Raw genomic sequence first — 19,778 nt, forward strand, 5'->3', positions numbered from 1 at the left:
GAACTGGTCCGTCTGTAACATACTAAAAGTTAATGTACAGGTGAACTTTCCCTTTAACTCAGCCTAATGATGCTCTGATAGGCTGCTTATCCAATAGGGTGTGTTTGTTGGTGCTCAGTATCATGAGTGATTGGACTCATGCCAGATTACCGCTTGGCACAATGACTATATATAGCGCAGACTCCTGGTGTGGTAGATTTAACCCAGGATGGTTAAAGAGGTGGTTTGTCTTTAAGGTAAGCAACTTTGCAATTGGCCTTCATTTTTTTTTCTTTTTTATAGTTTTTGAAATATTCTTCTTCTTACCCATTCCAGCTTCCAAACGAGGGTCACTGACCCCATCTAAAAAACAAATGCCCTGTAAGGCTACAAATGTATTGTTATTGCTACTTTTTATTCCTGATCTTTCAACTCAGGCCTCTCCTATTCATATTCCTGTCTCTTATTCAAATCAATGCATGGTTGCTAGGGGAATATGGATTCTAGCAACCAGATAGGCGCTGAAATTGCGAACTGGAGAGCTGCTGAATAAAAAGCTAAATAACTCAAAAAACACAAATAATAAAAAATGAAAACCAATTGCCAATTTTCTCAGGATATCCCTCTCCGTTTACATTATAGTAAAAATTAATTTATAAGACTATTCCTTTACCATATCTGGGGGGTCTTGAGTTTCTGCAGGGTCCACTTCCTTTATAGTTCTAAACTATCCCCCAGCCCCCCCATGAGACTCTCATCTACTTTTGAATGGGGAATCTGGGGAAGGAGGATGCATGGAGGCAACAGAATGGTCTGGTGGGCCAGTGGGGGGTGGGAGTGGGCCAGTGTGGGACTGAAGGGGGCGGAGAGTAGGCAGCTGGGTGGGTTGGGATTGGTTGGGTTTTTCTACTGATTACGCTGTAAGTTGACATAAACAGTCACTATTTATTGGGCTGCTGGAGGCTGTTTGGGCCTCTTTGTGCAGAAAATGGCGGGGTCTATTTTGAATCCCAGTCTGGGACTGTGCGTCACACAGAAATATGTTTTATATTGCTATGCACTCAATGTTTATTCCTTTCTTTTATATCCTTCATTGCACCTTTATATATATTTATATCTTGTTTTTATAACACAGGAGACTTGGTAAAGAATCTCCATTATTGGCTCAAAGTTACAATTGAAGGCTCACAATGCAAACGTCATTGATTTTTATATGTATTCTCATTGCCAAAATTCACTTGAAAACATAACGGTTCGGGGTTGTGAGAGGTCTGTGCCCCTCACAGAGCAAATGGTCCCCATATTAGTGATTAGAGACAGTAAGTGCAGCTTGTGCCCTCTCTCTCCTCACAACTTTCCATGGCAACCGGTTACCCTTTCTCCACACAGACTCCTCAGCTCCTTCCTGGTCACATGACCTTGTGTGTGAGAGAAAGTTTCAAAATGGCTGTGTGTCTGTGTGAGGGAGAGAGGCCTATGTCAGTGTGTGTGTGTATGAGAGAGAGAAAGTTACAAAATGGCTGTGTCTGTGTGAGGGAGAGAGGCCTATGTCAGTGTGTGTGTGTGTGTGTGTGAGAGAAAGTTTCAAAATGGCTGTGTGTCTGTGTGAGGGAGAGAGAGAGGCCTATGTCAGTTTGTGTGTGTGAGAGAAAGTTACAAAATGGCTGCGCGTCTGTCTAGGGTTGCCATCTGGTCGGTATTTTACCAGCCTTGTTGGTAAAAATGCTGGTTGATCCCATAGTTATTAATAGGGAATAAAGATAAATATATAGGAAGGTCAGTGATCCCAATGTTATTAATAGGGAATAAAGATAAATATATAGGAAGGTCAGTGATCCCAATGTTATTAATAGGGAATAAAGATAAATATATAGGAAGGTCAGTGATCCCAATGTTATTAATAGGGAATAAAGATAAATATATAGGAAGGTCAGTGATCCCAATGTTATTAATAGGGAATAAAGATAAATATATAGGAAGGTCAGTGATCCCAATGTTATTAATAGGGAATAAAGATAAATATATAGGAAGGTCAGTGATCCCAATGTTATTAATAGGGAATAAAGATAAATATATAGGAAGGCCGGTATTTTTTTCCAGAGAAGGTGGAAACCCTATGTCTGTCTGAGGGAGACCTACCGGTATGTCATTGTGTGTGTGAGAGAGAAAGTTACAAAATGGCTGTTTGTCTGTGTAAGGGATAGGGTTGCCACCTTTTCTGGAAAAAAAATACTGGCCTTCCTATATTCTTGCTGTTTTTTCCTATTAATATCATTGGCATCAAGCACCATTTTTACCAGCCAGGCCAGTAAAATACTCATGCTCAGGCTTGGCTGGCAGTTGGTGCCAGTGCAGCTTCTAAAGTGTCAGTGGAACATTTCTTCTGTGCATAACGAGCTGATTTCTATGTGGTATTTGTATTATGTGCAATGGCAGCATGTACAGGTGGGTTATGGGTAAGTGGGTGTAGAGATTATTATTACTACCAGCTGGTGACTGAGTATTTAGTCCAAGTTTTCTCTCTCACTGGGCAAATATGTGTCATTTCTTGCTGCCCTTCTGTTTTACTCTGATGATTTGGGGTTTTCCTTCTCCGAATTGAGGTGAAATCTGGAGATTTTGTTTCCTAGAAATGAAACACAGAGGGAACGTTCTGCGGCTTCTCCCCATCAGTCGTGTTATTACTTGTAAGCAGTGCCACTGGTTATGTTCAACTTTATAGGGAGGATAGTTACACCCGTATTTCTAACACTCCCAAGTTATTGCTTTATAGCTCGTTGTGGAACTGCAATACCTACAATGCCAGCGGCATAGCTTGATATTACTGGGCCCCACAGCAAATATTTTTCAGGCCCCCAAAATGTCTAGAGGTTGACCTGTTTTACCAGTAATTATTGAAATTCTATATGAATTAGGGCCTCATGGGGCCCCTATACCTCCTGGGCCCCCTGCAGCCTCAGGGTCTGCTTCCTCTGTAGTTCCACCTCTGTACAATGCCCTGGCCCTTGATTATGTATTGGATGAAAGTGGGAGTGCTTTAAACAGCCAGCTCTGGGAACCCAAATCTGAGTCCAATAAAATTTAGTAACTGCAATTATTCTTAAATTGTCTCTGTTATAAATGCGTCAAGCTTTCCCAATGTGGGGAGCAGGAGGCGCGACTGTACTGGGGACCACAGCACTGCGTGTTAGAGCCCCATAGTGCCCACAGAGGTGCAACAGTAAGTTTCTGGCATGGGGAGTTGGGGGCCAGTAAATGGTAGCCGCGAGCTACTCATGACCCCCTAGTTACACCACTGTTTGCCATGTAAGTAAGTGCAGACTGTATGCGCACAAATACATTTTTACCAATTCTGTGTATTTATAATGAATTGTTTGTGGGATCTGGTGCCAATAATGGTAATATCAGGTGTAGCATTTAAGTCCCTGTGTAAGAACCTTGTCCCAAAGTAGGTCAATTCCTTTGATTGGGGAAACTATTGTTACTATGTTCCCTGTGGCACAGGAATTACCCCTCCATTTAAAGGTCAATGAAAGCAACATTTACTGGGGCGTGGGACAATATTTTAGATTTATCAACATGCTTATATGTATTATGATAATGCTAGTGATTATTCTGAGATGCTGCTTACAGGTTACTGAGTTGATCCCTAAGTAGGGTTTATTTATACCAATTTTAAAGGGAACTTCACAAAAACATAACTTTAGCTTTTTAAAAAGTAAACATAATTTCAAGCAACTTTGCAATATACATCAATTAAAAAATAGGCAGACTTTTCATGATTTTTAATGGTTTCTGACAGTTCCCTAAGCCCAGCCCCCTGCTCTCCTGCTGATCTGTCTGACTACTTTGCTGAGCTGTCTGACTACTGTTACTTTGTATCAACAACATCTGTCCTCAGCCTGCATCCTCCAAACCCCACAATTCCCTGCACACGTGATTTCATTAAGGAACGGAACATCCCAGTGCAATGCATTGTGGGTTATGTAGTTCCTGCATGCTGTCTGTAAGCTGTGGAGTAGTTGTTGTGTTTAGTCCCTCCTTCCCTGCCAGGATTTCAAATGATGCAAAAAGAGAAGAACTGTTAAACAGCTGGATTTCAGCATAGAAAATTCAATTTATTCATAGTTTTTGATGAAACAGGTAACTGTGATGGGTATATTAGGGGTTTCTGTGTTATGTTTTGGAAGCCGGAGTTCCCCTTTAATATATTTTTATTGTATTGAATTGTTATTATTATTGCACTAGAGGGAGCTCTCTTCCCTTATTTTCATATTAGACTTCAAACAGTTCAGAAAAGCCATGGCGTTCATAATTAGGATTTTATAACTATCCCTTATGACATGTGGGTAATTGTGTAATGTGCAGCTTCTAAGGCAAATTTAAGAAATGTAAAAGAGAAATACTGAATTCACTGGCAAATTTGGAGGTGAGCAATGAGCGTTCTGAGAGAAAGAAGAGGGGTTTGTACAGGAGACAGATTTAATATGAAAGTTGATACGGTTTGAGATATATTGAGTTCAAAGATATGTGTATGGATTTTGGAAACATAAGGAGAGAGCTGTATGTAGTCCAACAAGAGAGAAAGGTAAAAGGGTTTATGTACATTGTTGAACACAATGAGCAAATTGCAAAAAAAAGCCTTAATTTGTCATTTTTTGCACCTTGCACTTTTGCTCTTATAGGGTGTTTATTGGCCTGGGTCTATCCAAGAGGTGCGGGCAGGGGGGAGGCATGTAGGTGCCAGCCCCCTTAATCACCACCTTTAGTCCAGGTATATAGGGAAAGTTTTGGGCTGACATATGCAGTCTAGAAATACTGGGAGAACTTCGGTTTAGGACATGTGAAGGCCAGGGACCTAGGGAGAGGTAAAAGCTGAGATGTATGGAGACCAGAGACATAGGGAGAGGTAAAGACTGAGATGTATGGAGACCAGAGACATAGGGAGAGGTAAAGACTGAGATGTATGGAGACCAGAGACATAGGGAGAGGTAAAGACTGAGATGTATGGAGACCAGGGACATAGGGAGAGGTAAAGACTGAGATGTATGGAGACCAGGGACATAGGGAGAGGTAAAGACTGAGATGTATGGAGACCAGAGACATAGGGAGAGGTAAAGACTGAGATGTATGGAGACCAGAGACATAGCGAGCAATAAGGGTTGACGTGTGGAGCCTGCTGACACAGGGCAGAGATGTATTGAGGAGGAGATGTGTGAGTAGTAGGTTAAGTTGGGAGTATTTGGGAGAAAAAGAGGGATTACAAGGATGTAAATAAATATTTGCTGATATTTTCCTACAAAGCAGGGGCAAGGAAGGGAACTAACCGGGAAGTGCTGAGAATCACAATATAAAGGGTTTAACTCCAGTCCTTCCCTCTCTATGAACTGCTGTATACTGTTACTATGATACAAGCTGCAGCCCTCCAGCTACAGGATTCTGGGAGTTGTGGGACTTATTCTGTGCGGGGAGGAGGCAATCAGGCAGTGGGAATTATTCATGTTGCATTTATGTCAAAAATGTCAAAACTCTGCTAATGCAATAAAGTGTGTTTTATTAACTCCTTGTATCACCTGTTTCTTTGTGCTTTACAAATCAGGTTGGAGCATGTCCTCTTTCACCACCTTCACTTTAGGAACGGCCTTCTGGCACTGGGTGCCAACATTGCCAGTCTGGCAACCAGGTTCTTTTCTGCTTAAAGGTTCTGTTGGTATGTAACCAGCCTGAGCTCATAGGGGCACAGAGTTAAGGAAGAGAGGCAAATAATCACTGTATTAAATGGCCACTGTATTATTCCTTGAGCTTAACATGGAAATGTAACTACTCCATATTTAGTCCTTGCTAGTAGGAAATTGAATTCCCAGTGCACAGATAATCCACCTTCATAATGGACTTCTACGTGTTTATTATTTATACTAATTCAACTAACTAATGGTAAGCTGTGTAAAAGCAAAACCAACATCTACTTCTATTTTATAACATAAGTAAATAACATTGTTAAAGGAGTTGTTCACCTTTGGATTTACTTGGAGTATGATGTAGAGAGGGATATTCTGAGACAATTTGCAATTGGTTTTCATTAGTTATTATATGTGGTTTTTGCGTTATTTAGCTTTTTATTCAGCAGCTCCCCTGTTTGCTATTTCAGCAATCTGGTTGCTAGGGCCCATGTTACCCTAACAACCATGCACTAATTTGAACAAGAGACTGAAATATGAATAGGAGAGGTCTGAATAGAAAGATAAGTAATGATAAGTAGCAATAACAATACATTTGTAGCCTTACTGAGCATTTGTTTTTTAGATGGGGTCAGTGACCCCCATTTGAAAGAGTCAGAAGAAAAAGACAAATAATTGAAAAACTATGAAAAAAAACAAAACAATGAAGACCAATTAAAAAATGTGCTTAGAATTGGCCACTCTATAACATACTAAAAGTTAAGACTGTTTGCCCAAATGATGGGAACAATAAAAATGTGGCCATATGTTGTTTGGTCCTAGCATACACTATGTGCCCTTCAGCTGGTTGGATAGTATATACGCTGTCTGCAAATGTATGGCTGCCTTTAGGTGTTAAGGGAAGAGATAACAATATTAGCACTGAATTATAGGCCACTCACATTGCATTGAGTTCTGTGGTCCCTGTCTATAGTAAAACATAAATAAATAAAGAGAACAGAGTTGGGATACGAGAGCTTCATAATAAATGGGGCATTTTAACCAGATGAAAGAAGCCTACGTCCTGCAGCTCTCATTTTAATTTCATTATAAAAATACCTAAGACCAATGGCATGTGTACTTCAGACTGATAACATACAAAAAGCCATAAGAACGTAATTCCATGTTAAGTTCCTATTAGTCTGTATCCTTGAGCTGGAATATACATAATGGTAACTCTGATTTTGTTTAAAGTTACTGGTTCTTTAAAGGAACTGTTTACTGTAAAAATATAAAATGGGTAAATAGATAGTCGGTGCAAAATAAAAAATTGTTTTCAATATAGTTATTTAGCAAAAAAATGTAATCTGTAAATGCTGGACTGAGTCAATGTCCAACATAATAACCAGAACCCAACTTCCTGCTTTGCAGCTCTTTGATTGGTCAGTGACTTGAGGGGGGGCATATGGGTCATAACCATTTGCTTTTGAATCTGACCTGCATGTTAAGGATCAATTACAAACTCACTGACCAGTTATGTCCTATGTGTCCCCCTTTTAAGTCACTAAAGTAGGAAATCGGCTTCAATTACTTAAGCCTTTTTATTATGCACAGCCTATCTATTTAATCAGTTTTTATTTTTACACTAAACTATTCCTTTAAATATTTCTGTTGTGAATCTACTTCCTAGGACTTAGCTGAATGACATCACAAAGACTGTGACAATGATTGTGACATCACAATGCTGCCCACCTGCCCTTTAGGCTCTCAGGCTGTACAACTGGCAGAACGTTGTTAGCTACAAGAAGTGATGGATCTCACATACTTGTTGCTCTTATTTTATCTTTTTATTTCATCTTTTCATTTTAAAATGCATCAAAATCAACTCATCTACTGGATTCTTGTCTGCAGCTGCTTAATCCCCCATGTAGTTTATGGAAATGGAATGAACCAGATGGAAGAGCCTCTCTATAATGGAGACAGTTACTGGGATGTTGAGGCCTCTGACGTCCTACAGTTCATCTGCGCTGATGTTTTACTGTGGCTTTTCCTGGTTTGGTTATATTTCCGGAACAGCGGAGAACTGACACTCTCAGCTTTTTTCTTGCTCTTAATTGTGAAAATGGGAGGAGTCCTTCTGTCCTGCTGGGGGTTAATCTCCAATATGTTGGATCAGGGCTACAGAAGCGCCCATTCAAGCCAAGTGATTCCTCCAGAGGCCGAGCAAGAAGCCACCCAGGCATTTAATAGCCTACAAAGCCTTTACATCAGCAATGTTGTGGTGTTTTCCCTGAGTATTGTTGGGCTACATCTGCAGAGCAAAGTGAGTACATTTCTAATTTGGGGAGGCGTTAGAACAGGATAAACAAAGGCCCTAATTAACTCATTCTCATAGTACCCCATGGGCAATAACAGCTAGTATAATGTCTGCCTTATCTTTCTGTATAGGAGAATAGAAGACATCTGATAGATATTGGCCATACTGTCATGTTGACTACAGCATCAGTCATATCAGCAGCAGTTTGTGCCATATGCTCTGTACTTTCTTTGGTGAGCATGTTGGTAAAGGCACCAGCCAACAAAAATGAACAACCAGCCAACCAAATAAAGAAAGCTGCCAAAAAGAAAAGAAAAAGGGTCATAACTCAACCAGAACCACAACCCACAGTCTGCACAGATTCTGCACAGGAGATTGTGGAGCCAATAAAGTCTGTGCAAGAGAATGTGGAGCCAGAAGACTTTACTCATGAAGAACTAGTCCCATTAAATTCTGCAATCATAGATGTTAAGCAAGAAATGTTGCTTGTAGATGATTGCAGTGAAGGGATTGGTGAAGTTGGCCATGAAGATATTCCCAGGGCAAAACCTTGTATGAGGAATAGTTGTATCTATAATGAGGATTTAGAGATCACTGTTCTGACTACAGAACCCACTGAGAGCCAAGAAACAGAAGTGGTCTCTTTTCCTGAGGAGAAGCAGAAGAAGAAGAAGAGGAATAAGATCACCTGCTTCTTCAAATTCATTCAAAATCTCAGGGACACCAGAAAGAAGAAGAGCGGGAAATCCAAGAAAAGACAAATTCTCACAAACCTCACATCATGTTTCCAGTGCCGTTCTGTGGAACCTGATGATCCCTAGACCGGAGGCACCAGACATTACAGCCGATTGACTTTAACCAAAGTTATTCAAGTCTTCCACTGCCTGTACCATGGGAAATATCATTCAATTCCATTGCTGGATAAAAGAATATAAGCAGAACTTATTGTCTTATAGTTCTACAAGACTGATCTACTGGTGACCAACCAACGGCCAATGGATACCTGACAATCTCCCATTTTGGGAAACCCTCAATATTCCCTCCCCCCAACAGTCTCTTCCAAAATATTTATTTTTATATATATTTTTTTACTATATATTATTTATGAATAAAATGTCTATGTATGAAAATGAATGAGATGGAATCAGAAACCTTTCTTTGTATGTTGAGAGAAATGATGGGAATGAATAACAGAGTCGCCTTCTAGTGAACGGGTTTCTGCTAAGCAGAACAATCATGTAAGGCAGTTACAGTCAAGATTTTTTAGGGTTCACGTGTGGCCCCTAAATATTTTCAAAAGAGATGTCATGTCATCTGACCTGAGAGTTTGATAAGAAGATTATTCCTTGCACCCGGGTATCTCCTGTATTCATTGGGATGGGAACATGATGGGTTTAGCAGATTCAGTGCTAGGTACAAAGTAGGGATGCACCGAATCCAGGATTCGGCCTTTTTCAGCAGGATTCAGTTTCAGCCGAATCCTTCTACCCGGCCGAACCGAATCCGAATCCTAATTTGCAGATGCAAATTAGGGGTGGGGAGGGAAATTGTGTGACTTTTTGTCACAAAACAAGGAAGTAAAAAATGTTTTCCCTTTCCTACCCCTAATTTGCATATGCACATTCGGGTTCGGTATTCGGCCGAATCTGTCCTGAAGGATTCGGGGGTTCGGCCGAATCCAAAATAGTGGATTTGGTGCATCCCTAGTACAAAGTAGTGGCATCAGTATCATACAGCAGACCCTCTTATTGGGGAGGCCCTAATCCTGGGGTCTGCTGTATTGTAGTGTTCTCAATCCCTACCCTGCCTCTTCTGAAGCTTAAATATGTTCATATGCTTATTTGGGGGGGGGACAGTTCCCGGGTGGGCTGAAGAGGAATGGGGTATTTGTTTTGGGGTGTGTGCTGGAAAGATTTTTGGTAAGTGGGGGTTACACAGCGGGAACAAGGTTAATCTCTGGAGCAAAGTACAGGCTGCAGAAATGCCACAGGCCCAATGCAGTCAATGGGACGTAAGGGTGTAATTTTAGCTGTGACAACTGTAAGTGGGACCCATCCCTCCCAAACCCTGGGTCAACTCCTGTAACTGTACATTTAAAGACAGTCAATGAGATATACAGGTATGGGATCCGTTATCCAGAAACTCAGAATTACAGAAAGACCATCTCCCATAGACCATTATCCCATTATCCCATCTCCCATTATAGTCAAATAAGCCAAATTGTTTTTTAAAATTCCTTTTTCTCCATAATATTAAAACAGTTCCTTGTACTTTATCCAAACTAAGATATAATTAATTCTTATTGGAAGCAAAACCTGCATATTGGGTTTATTTAATGTTTACATGATTTTCTAGTAGACCTGAAGTATGAAGATCCAAAATACAGAAAGATCTGTAATCTCGAAAACCCCAGGTCTGGAAAAAAGGTCCCATCCCTGTATACGTTGTAAAGGAAAACAGAGAAGTGTTGGGATGTTGCTCAGTAAGGAGATGACATAGGGCGTCTGAGGCTCCCACTTTCTGTTACAAAGTTTCACATGGGGTTTTTATTTGATTCCACTTACTAAACTGTCTCACAATTATCACAGTGTAAATGGCCATTAAGCTCTCATGAATATTAATGGGGCATGTGTATATTAATTAATGTTTCTGAGCAGAGGGTGAGTGAACATGGATTCACCGCTCAGTTGCAAATAATACACCTTGTTGCTGGGAGCTCAATGAACCTATAACTTCTGGGTGCACATAAAGCACATTGTTTCTACCTAAAGCTCACTGGTCCGAGCTGGATCATCCCAGAACAATCGGACTATTTCAGACTGACCCTTCATTTGTTTGCCTACTAATAGCACCAGGATAGCAGCCATTGGATGAGTTGGTGAACTACAGTCCCTTCCAGTTTCTTGTCATTTTAAATGCAGCCTCTCAACCGTCCAAGCCTTGGCTGGATCCATTGCCCCTCTTCTTGCTGATTAGTTAGTCCTTGCTGATTAGTTAGTCCTTGCAAATGCTACTGTTGCTCTGACCTCTGAATCAGTTAAACAGCAGTGACAGGTGGTCGTACCATATTTGTAGAATGGGGGGGGGGTAGCCCAGTGGCACAATCCATAGATATTGAAAAAAATAAAACAGTCCCACTGCAATTATATGAAATGTAATTAGTATTTATTGATACAACTTCACACTCCAACCATGCAAACCCACAATCTGTCTTGACCATTGCCCTTGTCTGTGTTTGGAAGGGACTATTCAGGTCTGGACTGGGATTCAAAATTGTCGCAAACAACTCCCCCACCAGCCCAATAAATTGTGACTATCTATAGCATCTTACAGCAGCCACAACTCATTGTTTTCCAGTCTGGGCCTAGGACTGTCCCATTAATCCCAGAAGTTTTGGGGAGATTAGAGGTATAATAGAAACTTAGAGGTAATTGCCAAGATTTATATTTTATTTAATTTTACAAATAACGTGAACTGTCCTTCAATTTAGCACAACTCCATAAGCAGGAGATATTTCTTTCAATCTACGGCCACTCCACTAGCAGTGTTCCATGTTAGTATGGCAGAGATCCACATACTAGTTCATTATTTTATTCTGCCAGAACTCTACTACTATTCCAAAATGTCGTTTGTGAGGTCACATGTGAAAATATATTTCTTGGTGTTACAATGGAAAGTTTGCTTATTTTCGGTGCATTACTTCAGAAACATGTCTGTGTAGTGCTGTGGATTTTTCATCTATTCAGTCTCCATAAAATGACACTTATTCAGTACTGGGGCCTTGACGGTTAAGAGCGTTTTAAAATCAATTGTGTTTTCATGCCTAAGAAAGGATAGATTTATGTATAATTTTCTATATTGTTAGAAATATGAAATGATTCCCTGTATATACATTTGGAGCCACATACCTTGTTACAGAGGAGCCATTACACACACATTCCCGTATATTTAGAATGATTTTGTGATAGTCTGTGCAAAATAAAAAACGTTTTCAATATAGTTATTTAGCAAAAAAATTAAATAAAATATATGCTGGACCGAGTGGATGTCCAACATAATAACCAGAACCCAACTTCCTGCTTTGCAGCTCTCTGATTGGTTACCAGTCAGTGACTTGGGGGGGGGGCATATGGGTCATAACCATTTGCTTTTGAATCTGACCTGCATGTTAAGGATCAATTACAAACTCACTGAACAGTTATGTCCTATGTGCCCCCTTTTACGTCACTAAAGTAGGAAATCGGCTTCAATTACTTAAGCCTTTTTATTATGCACAGCCTATCTATTTAATCAGTTTTTATTTTTACACTAAACTGTTCCTTTAAATATTTCTGTTGTGAATCTACTTCCTAGGACTTAGCTGAATGACATCACAAAGACTGTGACAATGATTGTGACATCACAATGCTGCCCACCTGCCCTTTAGGCTCTCAGGCTGTACAACTGGCAGAACGTTGTTAGCTACAAGAAGTGATGGATCTCACATACTTGTTGCTCTTATTTTATCTTTTTATTTCATCTTTTCATTTTAAAATGCATCAATATCAACTCATCTACTGGATTCTTGTCTGCAGCTGCTTAATCCCCCATGTAGTTTATGGAAATGGAATGAACCAGATGGAAGAGCCTCTCTATAATGGAGACAGTTACTGGGATGTTGAGGCCTCTGACGTCCTACAGTTCATCTGCGCTGATGTTTTACTGTGGCTTTTCCTGGTTTGGTTATATTTCCGGAACAGCGGAGAACTGACACTCTCAGCTTTTTTCTTGCTCTTAATTGTGAAAATGGGAGGAGTCCTTCTGTCCTGCTGGGGGTTAATCTCCAATATGTTGGATCAGGGCTACAGAAGCGCCCATTCAAGCCAAGTGATTCCTCCAGAGGCCGAGCAAGAAGCCACCCAGGCATTTAATAGCCTACAAAGCCTTTACATCAGCAATGTTGTGGTGTTTTCCCTGAGTATTGTTGGGCTACATCTGCAGAGCAAGGTGAGTACATTTCTAATTTGGGGAGGGGTTAGAACAGGATAAACAAAGACCCTAATTAACTCATTCTCATAGTACCCCATGGGCAATAACAGCTAGTATAATGTCTGCCTTATCTTTCTGTATAGGAGAATAGAAGACATCTGATAGATATTGGCCATACTGTCATGTTGACTACAGCATCAGTCATATCAGCAGCAGTTTGTGCCATATGCTCTGTACTTTCTTTGGTGAGCATGTTGGTAAAGGCACCAGCCAACAAAAATGAACAACCAGCCAACCAAACAAAGAAAGCTGCCAAAAAGAAAAGAAAAAGGGTCATAACTCAACCAGAACCACAACCCACAGTCTGCACAGATTCTGCACAGGAGATTGTGGAGCCAATAAAGTCTGTGCAAGAGAATGTGGAGCCAGAAGACTTTACTCATGAAGAACTAGTCCCATTAAATTCTGCAATCATAGATGTTAAGCAAGAAATGTTGCTTGTAGATGATTGCAGTGAAGAGATTGGTGAAGTTGGCCATGAAGATATTCCCAGGGCAAAACCTTGTATGAGGAATAGTTGTATCTATAATGAGGATTTAGAGATCACTGTTCTGACTACAGAACCCACTGAGAGCCAAGAAACAGAAGTGGTCTCTTTTCCTGAGGAGAAGCAGAAGAAGAAGAAGAGGAATAAGATCACCTGCTTCTTCAAATTCATTCAAAATCTCAGGGACACCAGAAAGAAGAAGAGCGGGAAATCCAAGAAAAGACAAATTCTCACAAACCTCACATCATGTTTCCAGTGCCGTTCTGTGGAACCTGATGATCCCTAGACCGGAGGCACCAGACATTACAGCCGATTGACTTTAACCAAAGTTATTCAAGTCTTCCACTGCCTGTACCATGGGAAATATTATTCAATTCCATTGCTGGATAAAAGAATATAAGCAGAACTTATTGTCTTATAGTTCTACAAGACTGATCTACTGGTGACCAACCAACGGCCAATGGATACCTGACAATCTCCCATTTTGGGAAACCCTCAATATTCCCTCCCCCCCAACAATCTCTTCCAAAATATTTATTTTTATATAAATCTTTTTACTATATATTATTTATGAATAAAATGTCTATGTATGAAAATGAATGAGATGGAATCAGAAACCTTTCTTTGTATGTTGAGAGAAATGATGGGAATGAATAACAGTGTCGCCTTCTAGTGAACGGGTTTCTTCTAAGCAGAACAATCATGTAAGGCAGTTACAGTCAAGATTTTTTGGGGTTCACGTGTGGCCCCTAAATATTTTTAAAAGAGATGTCTTGTCATCTGACCTGAGAGTTTGATAAGCAGATTAAAGGGCAAATTCTATGTCTCCATGCAAAGAGTTCTCAGCTCAGACAGAGGCACAGAAGGCAGTTGAGATTTATTACAAATGTTTAAAAATATATATCATAGGGTACTTATGTGCAGAGGGTACAACTGCTGTCTTGTTCCATGCACCCGGGTGTCTCCTGCAGTCATTGGGATGGGTACATGATGGGTTTAGCAGATTCAGTGCTAGGTACAAAGTAGGGATGCACTGAATCCAGAATTCGGCCTTTTTCAGCAGGATTCGGTTTCGGCCGAATCCTTCTACTCGGCTGAACCGAATCCTAATTTGCATATGCAAATTAGGGGTGGGGAGGGAAATTGCGTGACTTTTTGTCACAAAACAAGGAAATAAAAAATGTTTTCCCCTTCCCACCCCTAATTTGCATATGCAAATTAGTATTCGGTTCGGTATTCGGACGAATCTGTCCTGAAGGATTCGGGGGTTCGGCCGAATCCAAAATAGTGGATTCGGTGCATCCCTAGTACAAAGTAGTGGCATCAGTATCATACAGCAGACCCTCTTATTGGTGAGGCCCTAATCCCGGGGTCTGCTGTATTGTAGTGTTCCCAATCCCTACCCTGCCTCTTATGAAGCTTAAATATGTTCATATGCTTATTTGGGGGGGGACAGTTCCCGGGGGGGATGAAGAGGAATGGGGTATTTGTTTTGTGGTGTGTGCTGGAAAGATTTTTGGCAAGGGGAGTTTACACAGCCGGAACAACAAAATGCAGGCTGCAGAAACCCCCAGACCCAAAGCAGTCAATGGGACCTAAGGGTGCAATTTTAGCTGTGACAACTGACCCATCCCAGCCAAACCCTGGGTCAACTCCTGTAACTGTAAGACAGTCAATGAGATATACAGGTATGGGATCCGTTATCCAGAAAACTCAGAATTACAGAAAGACCATCTCCCATAGACCATTATCCCATTATCCAGTGGCGAATTAAGGACACGTGAGGCCCCTAGGCTACACTTTCCACAGGGCCCCCTTCTAGGGTAGCCGCGCCTGGGTGGGAGTGAGACCCCAATGCTGATCCTAGTGTAGCACAGCCACTGCCCAATGGTACCTGCTGTCTAATTCATTCTTTGCTGGCTGAGCCTGAAGTTTTGACTGTCCTTGCTGCAGTACACAAGAACTGCCGCTGGACCGGGTGCTACCACGATGGCTGGCCCATTGGGCCACCACCCCACCCCTGTGCCTTGCTTTCTATTTAGTTGGGAGGGAGAGGCAGGCAGGAACTAAGGAGCAGGCAACTGGGCATGATTAGAACACTTAGCCAACAGCTAGATTTATAAGAGCAGGCAAGAGTCACAAAGAGACAGTCAGACTGCGTCTCTGTTCTGTGCAGTGTCTGACTGTGACTGTGTGTGTGCGAGAGCGTACTCAACTCTCTCAAATTGTGGGTCTGCTTCTGCGCACACCAGTGACGTCACGCATGTGCACTGTGACGCACATAGACCTGCAGCAAGGGCTGGGGGAGGACTTGGCAGGTCACTCAGTGGCCGGTCTTATCAACTGCAGGGCCCAATTGGGACCATTTTTGTGGGGCCCCCTAGACTGCGTGTTGCTGCCTGGCACAGGGTTCCACTACAGGCCTGAACTTGTAGTCAAAATAGGCCCTGCCATTCCAAGTACACAGAGGCCCAAACAGCCCCCTACCAGCCCACTATATGGTAACTTTCTATAGAACCATACAGCTGCCCCTCTGGCATTTGCCAGAACCCACAGATTGCCATTCTGGGCCTGGATTCCAGTACTTGTGGGCAAATAGTCCCTGTCTCGATCTCTCCACTTGACTGCTGCTGTAATCCTGCCTTTTCACCTCTCTCTTGTTGCATTGGCCCTCCAACATTTCATGGCACTATCTGGCTCCCAAGCTCTAAGCACTTACAAGCCACATACTAAATGCAGTATGAAACAGTAGATACTGGCATCTTAAGGACTTTATACATAGTAAAAGACATACCCTACGGTAGCAGTATAAATGCAGTGGCCACTTTGTGTGTAATGTCCCAGAATTGTATGTTAAAGGGGTGGTTCACCTTTAAGGTAATTCTAAGCAACTTTTCAATTGGTTTTCATTATTTATAGGTTTATAATTATTTGCCTTTTTCTTCTGACTCTTTGCAGCTTTCAAATTGGCGTTGCTGACCCCATCTAAAAAACAAATGTTCTGTAAGGCTACATATTTATCGTTACTGCTAATTTTTATTACTCATCTTTCTATTCGGACCCTCTCTTATTTATATTCCAGTGTCTTATTTAGATTGATGCATGGTTGCTTGGGTAATTTGGACCCTAGCAACCAAATTGCTTAAAATGCAAATTGGAGAGCTGCTGAATAAAAAGCTAAATTAAAAACAAAATGTGATCTGTTACAAATACCTTCTAAACCCCTGCTCCCAGTTCTAACCCAATAAGCCTTTGTGCTGCAACTTCCCTACATTCACTTGTGAGTCAAATGGATTGTGAGTTGAATTTACAGGTTTTCTTTATCTATCTGAGGCTCACAAGTGTCTGGTGAGAAGCTACAGCAGCAATGTTAAATACGCCAGGGAAGAAACAATAGAGTGGTAGGTGTGTAACCAGCAAGAGGGAGACCTGCACTATGACTGCAAGCACACAACACATTCCAACAGCTGATGCTAAATGGATGTCCTTCCTGCAGATCTGTCAATACCATGCTTTTCAATCATTACAAGAGTAAGTTATAGTTCCACCAACATGCCACCGCAAACAAGCAAATTGTTATGAACACAGGTTACCAGGCCTGGGAGTCAAAATAGGCCCTGCCATTCCAAGTACACAGAGGCCCAAACAGCCCCCTACCAGCCCAAAACAGCCTCTTACCAGCCCACTATATGGTAACTTTCTATGGAACCATACAGCAGCCCCTCTGGCATTTGCCAGAACCCACAGATTGCCAGTCCGGGCCTGCAGGTTACCCATGTGAAAGGCCCACATTATACATGCATATATTTATATTATAAAATATGTTGAACCAACATACTACTAACCTTACATTTGTGCTGCCTGTTCTGCTTTTCTTTCCCTTTTATTTTTTATACATCTGTGTCTTGCTTTCTTCTATTTCTGTCTTTTTTCTTTCTTCCAGCATTTCGTTACTTCTCTCTACACACTGCTCTACCTCTTCCTGTTCATTAGCTAGCACCCCTCTTTTCTTTGTATCGCCCATTTTGCCCTTTCTCTTCAGACTATAATATTCTCGTATTTTTTTGTGCCCCGATCTCTTCATATTTGTTCTGTGCACTAAATGAAGAGTGCAAAAGCTGCCTTGGCCCTGAGAGCACCATTTTTTCACAGTAGAGTTGGCAACAATAGGATCGTATCCTGCCTCAATACCCTGTAACAGTTCATTTTAAACAGCAGAATAGGGAACAATACTGTTGTCTTCTGTCTCCTGAAACAGTTAATTTTAAACTGTAGCAAGCATAGCCAACAACAATGGCATTTGTCTTGCATCCTTAGAACCCCCCTTTCCAGCAACCAGTGTGCATAGTGAATTTATGATCTGTCTTGTGACCTTAACCCTCTTCCCCCCAGTTAACTAAACAGCAGCCATCCAGTAAGACTTCTCCGGAGCAGTAGACATCATGCGCTCAGTGGAGTCCAATCCTCCCACATTCTTTTATCGAGAAAAGTGCGCACTGTTACCGGATCTCTGTAACTGGTTTAGTGGGTTAAGGCCACTGAATCGTAATTTATTGCTGATCGAAGTCGAAAGATTTAAGCTACTAGTAGCAAGTTTAGGCCCACGCTGTGCTGCTCCTGCGCACTGCACACAAGCCGGCCATCGATCTGAGTAGGAGGTGGGCTGGGCCAATTGTGGTGGAAGGCTTGGGCTCAGCTTGTGACTGAGGGTGGGCTGGGCCAATCAAAGCTGGAGGCAGGCAGGGCAGCTTCATGTGCTTATCCCAAGTGTTGCCCTGTTGCGGGCCGCTATGAGCGCGGGGCTTGATTGGACCCAATAGGTCCAATCGGCCCAATCAGCCTAAGGCCGGCACTGACCCACCGGTCGGTGAATTTAAAAAAAAGATTCCGACAAAAATCCCATGGGCCCCTGACCACTAATGGGCCCCTAGGCTATAGCCTATGGTAGCCTATGCGTTAATCCGCCCCTGCCATTATCCCATCTCCCATTATAATCAAATAAGCCAAATTGTTTTTTTAAATTCCTTTTTCGCCATAATATTAAAACAGTTCCTTGTACTTTATCCAAACTAAGATATAATTAATTCTTATTGGAAGCAAAATCGGCGTGTATTGGGTTTATTTAATGTTTACATGATTTTCTAGTAGACCTGAAGTATGAAGATCCAAAATACAGAAAGATCTGTAATCCGGAAAACCCCAGGTCTGGAAAAAAGGTCCCATGTTGGGATGTTGCTCAGTAAGGAGATGACATAGGGCCTCTGAGGCTCCCACTTTCTGTTACAAAGTTTCACATGGGGTTTTATTTGATTCCACTTACTAAACTGTCTCACAATTATCACAGTGTAAATGGCCATTAAGCTCTCATGAATATTAATGGGGCATGTGTATACTAATTAATGTTTCTGAGCAAAGGGTGAGTGAACAAAATACATAATTTCCATATGGTGGATAACATGAAAAACAGGCTGAGGAGTGAGAGTTTGGTTCCATTTAGGGTAATAATATACTGTGCTGTCTCTATATACAGAGATGGAGGAAGCAGCTGTGGGTGCCCAAATCCCATCGACTCCTTCCCAGAAGAAACAAGAAGCACCCAGGTAAGAACATCCCAGCCAACAGGGTGCTGCTCCTCCTCCTACTTCTGGGAGTCCCTGGCAATGGGCTATGAAATACCTAAAGCTCACTGGTCCCAGCTGGATCATCCCAGAACAATCGGACTATTTCAGACTGACCCTTCATTTGTTTGCCTACTAATAGCACCAGGATAGCAGCCATTGGATGAGTTGGTGAACTACAGTCCCTTCCAGTTTCTTGTCATTTTAAATGCAGCCTCTCAACCGTCTAAGCCTTGGCTGGATCCATTGCTCCTCTTCTTGCTGATTAGTTAGTCCTTGCTGATTAGTTAGTCCTTGCAAATGCTACTGTTGCTCTGACCTCTGAATCAGTTAAACAGCAGTGACAGGTGGTCGTACCATATTTGTAGAATGGGGGGGGGGTAGCCCAGTGGCACAATCCATAGCCATTTAAAAAAATAAAACAGTCCCACTGCAATGATATAATAATTTAATTAGTATTTATTGATACAACTTCACACTCCAACCATGCAAACCCACTATCTGTCTTGACCATTGCCCTTGTCTGTGTTTGGAAGGGACTATTCAGGTCTGGACTGGGATTCGCAATTGGCCCAAACAACTCCCCCACCAGCCCAATAAATTGTGACTATCTATAGCATCTTACAGCAGCCACAACTCATTGTTTTCCAGTCTGGGCCTAGGACTGTCCCATTAATCCCAGAAGTTTTGGG

The 19,778-nt window shown here is 41.7% G+C and overlaps 2 protein-coding genes across 3 annotated transcripts; both read left to right on the forward strand.

Moving 5' to 3' along the window:
* Nucleotides 1-4,100: 4,100 nt before the first annotated feature.
* On the forward strand, nt 4,101-9,434 carry LOC121395801. 2 transcript variants are annotated; one of them, XM_041570091.1, is made up of 3 exons: nt 4,101-5,689; nt 7,548-7,959; nt 8,085-9,434. In XM_041570091.1, the coding sequence occupies exons 2-3, from the start codon at nt 7,582-7,584 to the stop codon at nt 8,772-8,774; spliced, it is 1,068 nt and encodes a 355-aa protein (XP_041426025.1). In that variant the 5' UTR covers nt 4,101-5,689; nt 7,548-7,581; the 3' UTR covers nt 8,775-9,434. The 2 variants fall into 2 exon arrangements, with proteins under 2 accessions (XP_041426025.1, XP_041426024.1); XM_041570090.1 differs by lacking the exon at nt 4,101-5,689 and having other exon boundaries at nt 6,319-7,959.
* A 2,689-nt stretch (nt 9,435-12,123) lies between these two features.
* On the forward strand, nt 12,124-14,518 carry LOC121395802. Its single transcript, XM_041570092.1, has 2 exons — nt 12,124-12,939; nt 13,065-14,518. Exons 1-2 carry the CDS (start codon nt 12,427-12,429, stop codon nt 13,752-13,754), a joined length of 1,203 nt encoding a protein of 400 aa, XP_041426026.1. The 5' UTR covers nt 12,124-12,426; the 3' UTR covers nt 13,755-14,518.
* Nucleotides 14,519-19,778: the final 5,260 nt, after the last annotated feature.

Source organism: Xenopus laevis, chromosome 7L, assembly GCF_017654675.1.
Source record: "Xenopus laevis strain J_2021 chromosome 7L, Xenopus_laevis_v10.1, whole genome shotgun sequence".
Classification (NCBI taxonomy): Eukaryota; Metazoa; Chordata; class Amphibia; order Anura; family Pipidae; genus Xenopus; species Xenopus laevis.

What these genes read in the sequence shown, in the direction of transcription:
- LOC121395801 (XM_041570090.1), top strand. Translation starts at nt 7,447, where the DNA reads ATGGATCTCACATACTTGTTGCTCTTATTTTATCTTTTTATTTCATCT. An exon ending in GGCTACATCTGCAGAGCAAA is followed by an intron (nt 7,960 to 8,084) that starts GTGAGTACATTT and finishes CTTTCTGTATAG; the next exon opens with GAGAATAGAAGACATCTGAT.
- LOC121395802 (XM_041570092.1), top strand. Translation starts at nt 12,427, where the DNA reads ATGGATCTCACATACTTGTTGCTCTTATTTTATCTTTTTATTTCATCT. An exon ending in GGCTACATCTGCAGAGCAAG is followed by an intron (nt 12,940 to 13,064) that starts GTGAGTACATTT and finishes CTTTCTGTATAG; the next exon opens with GAGAATAGAAGACATCTGAT.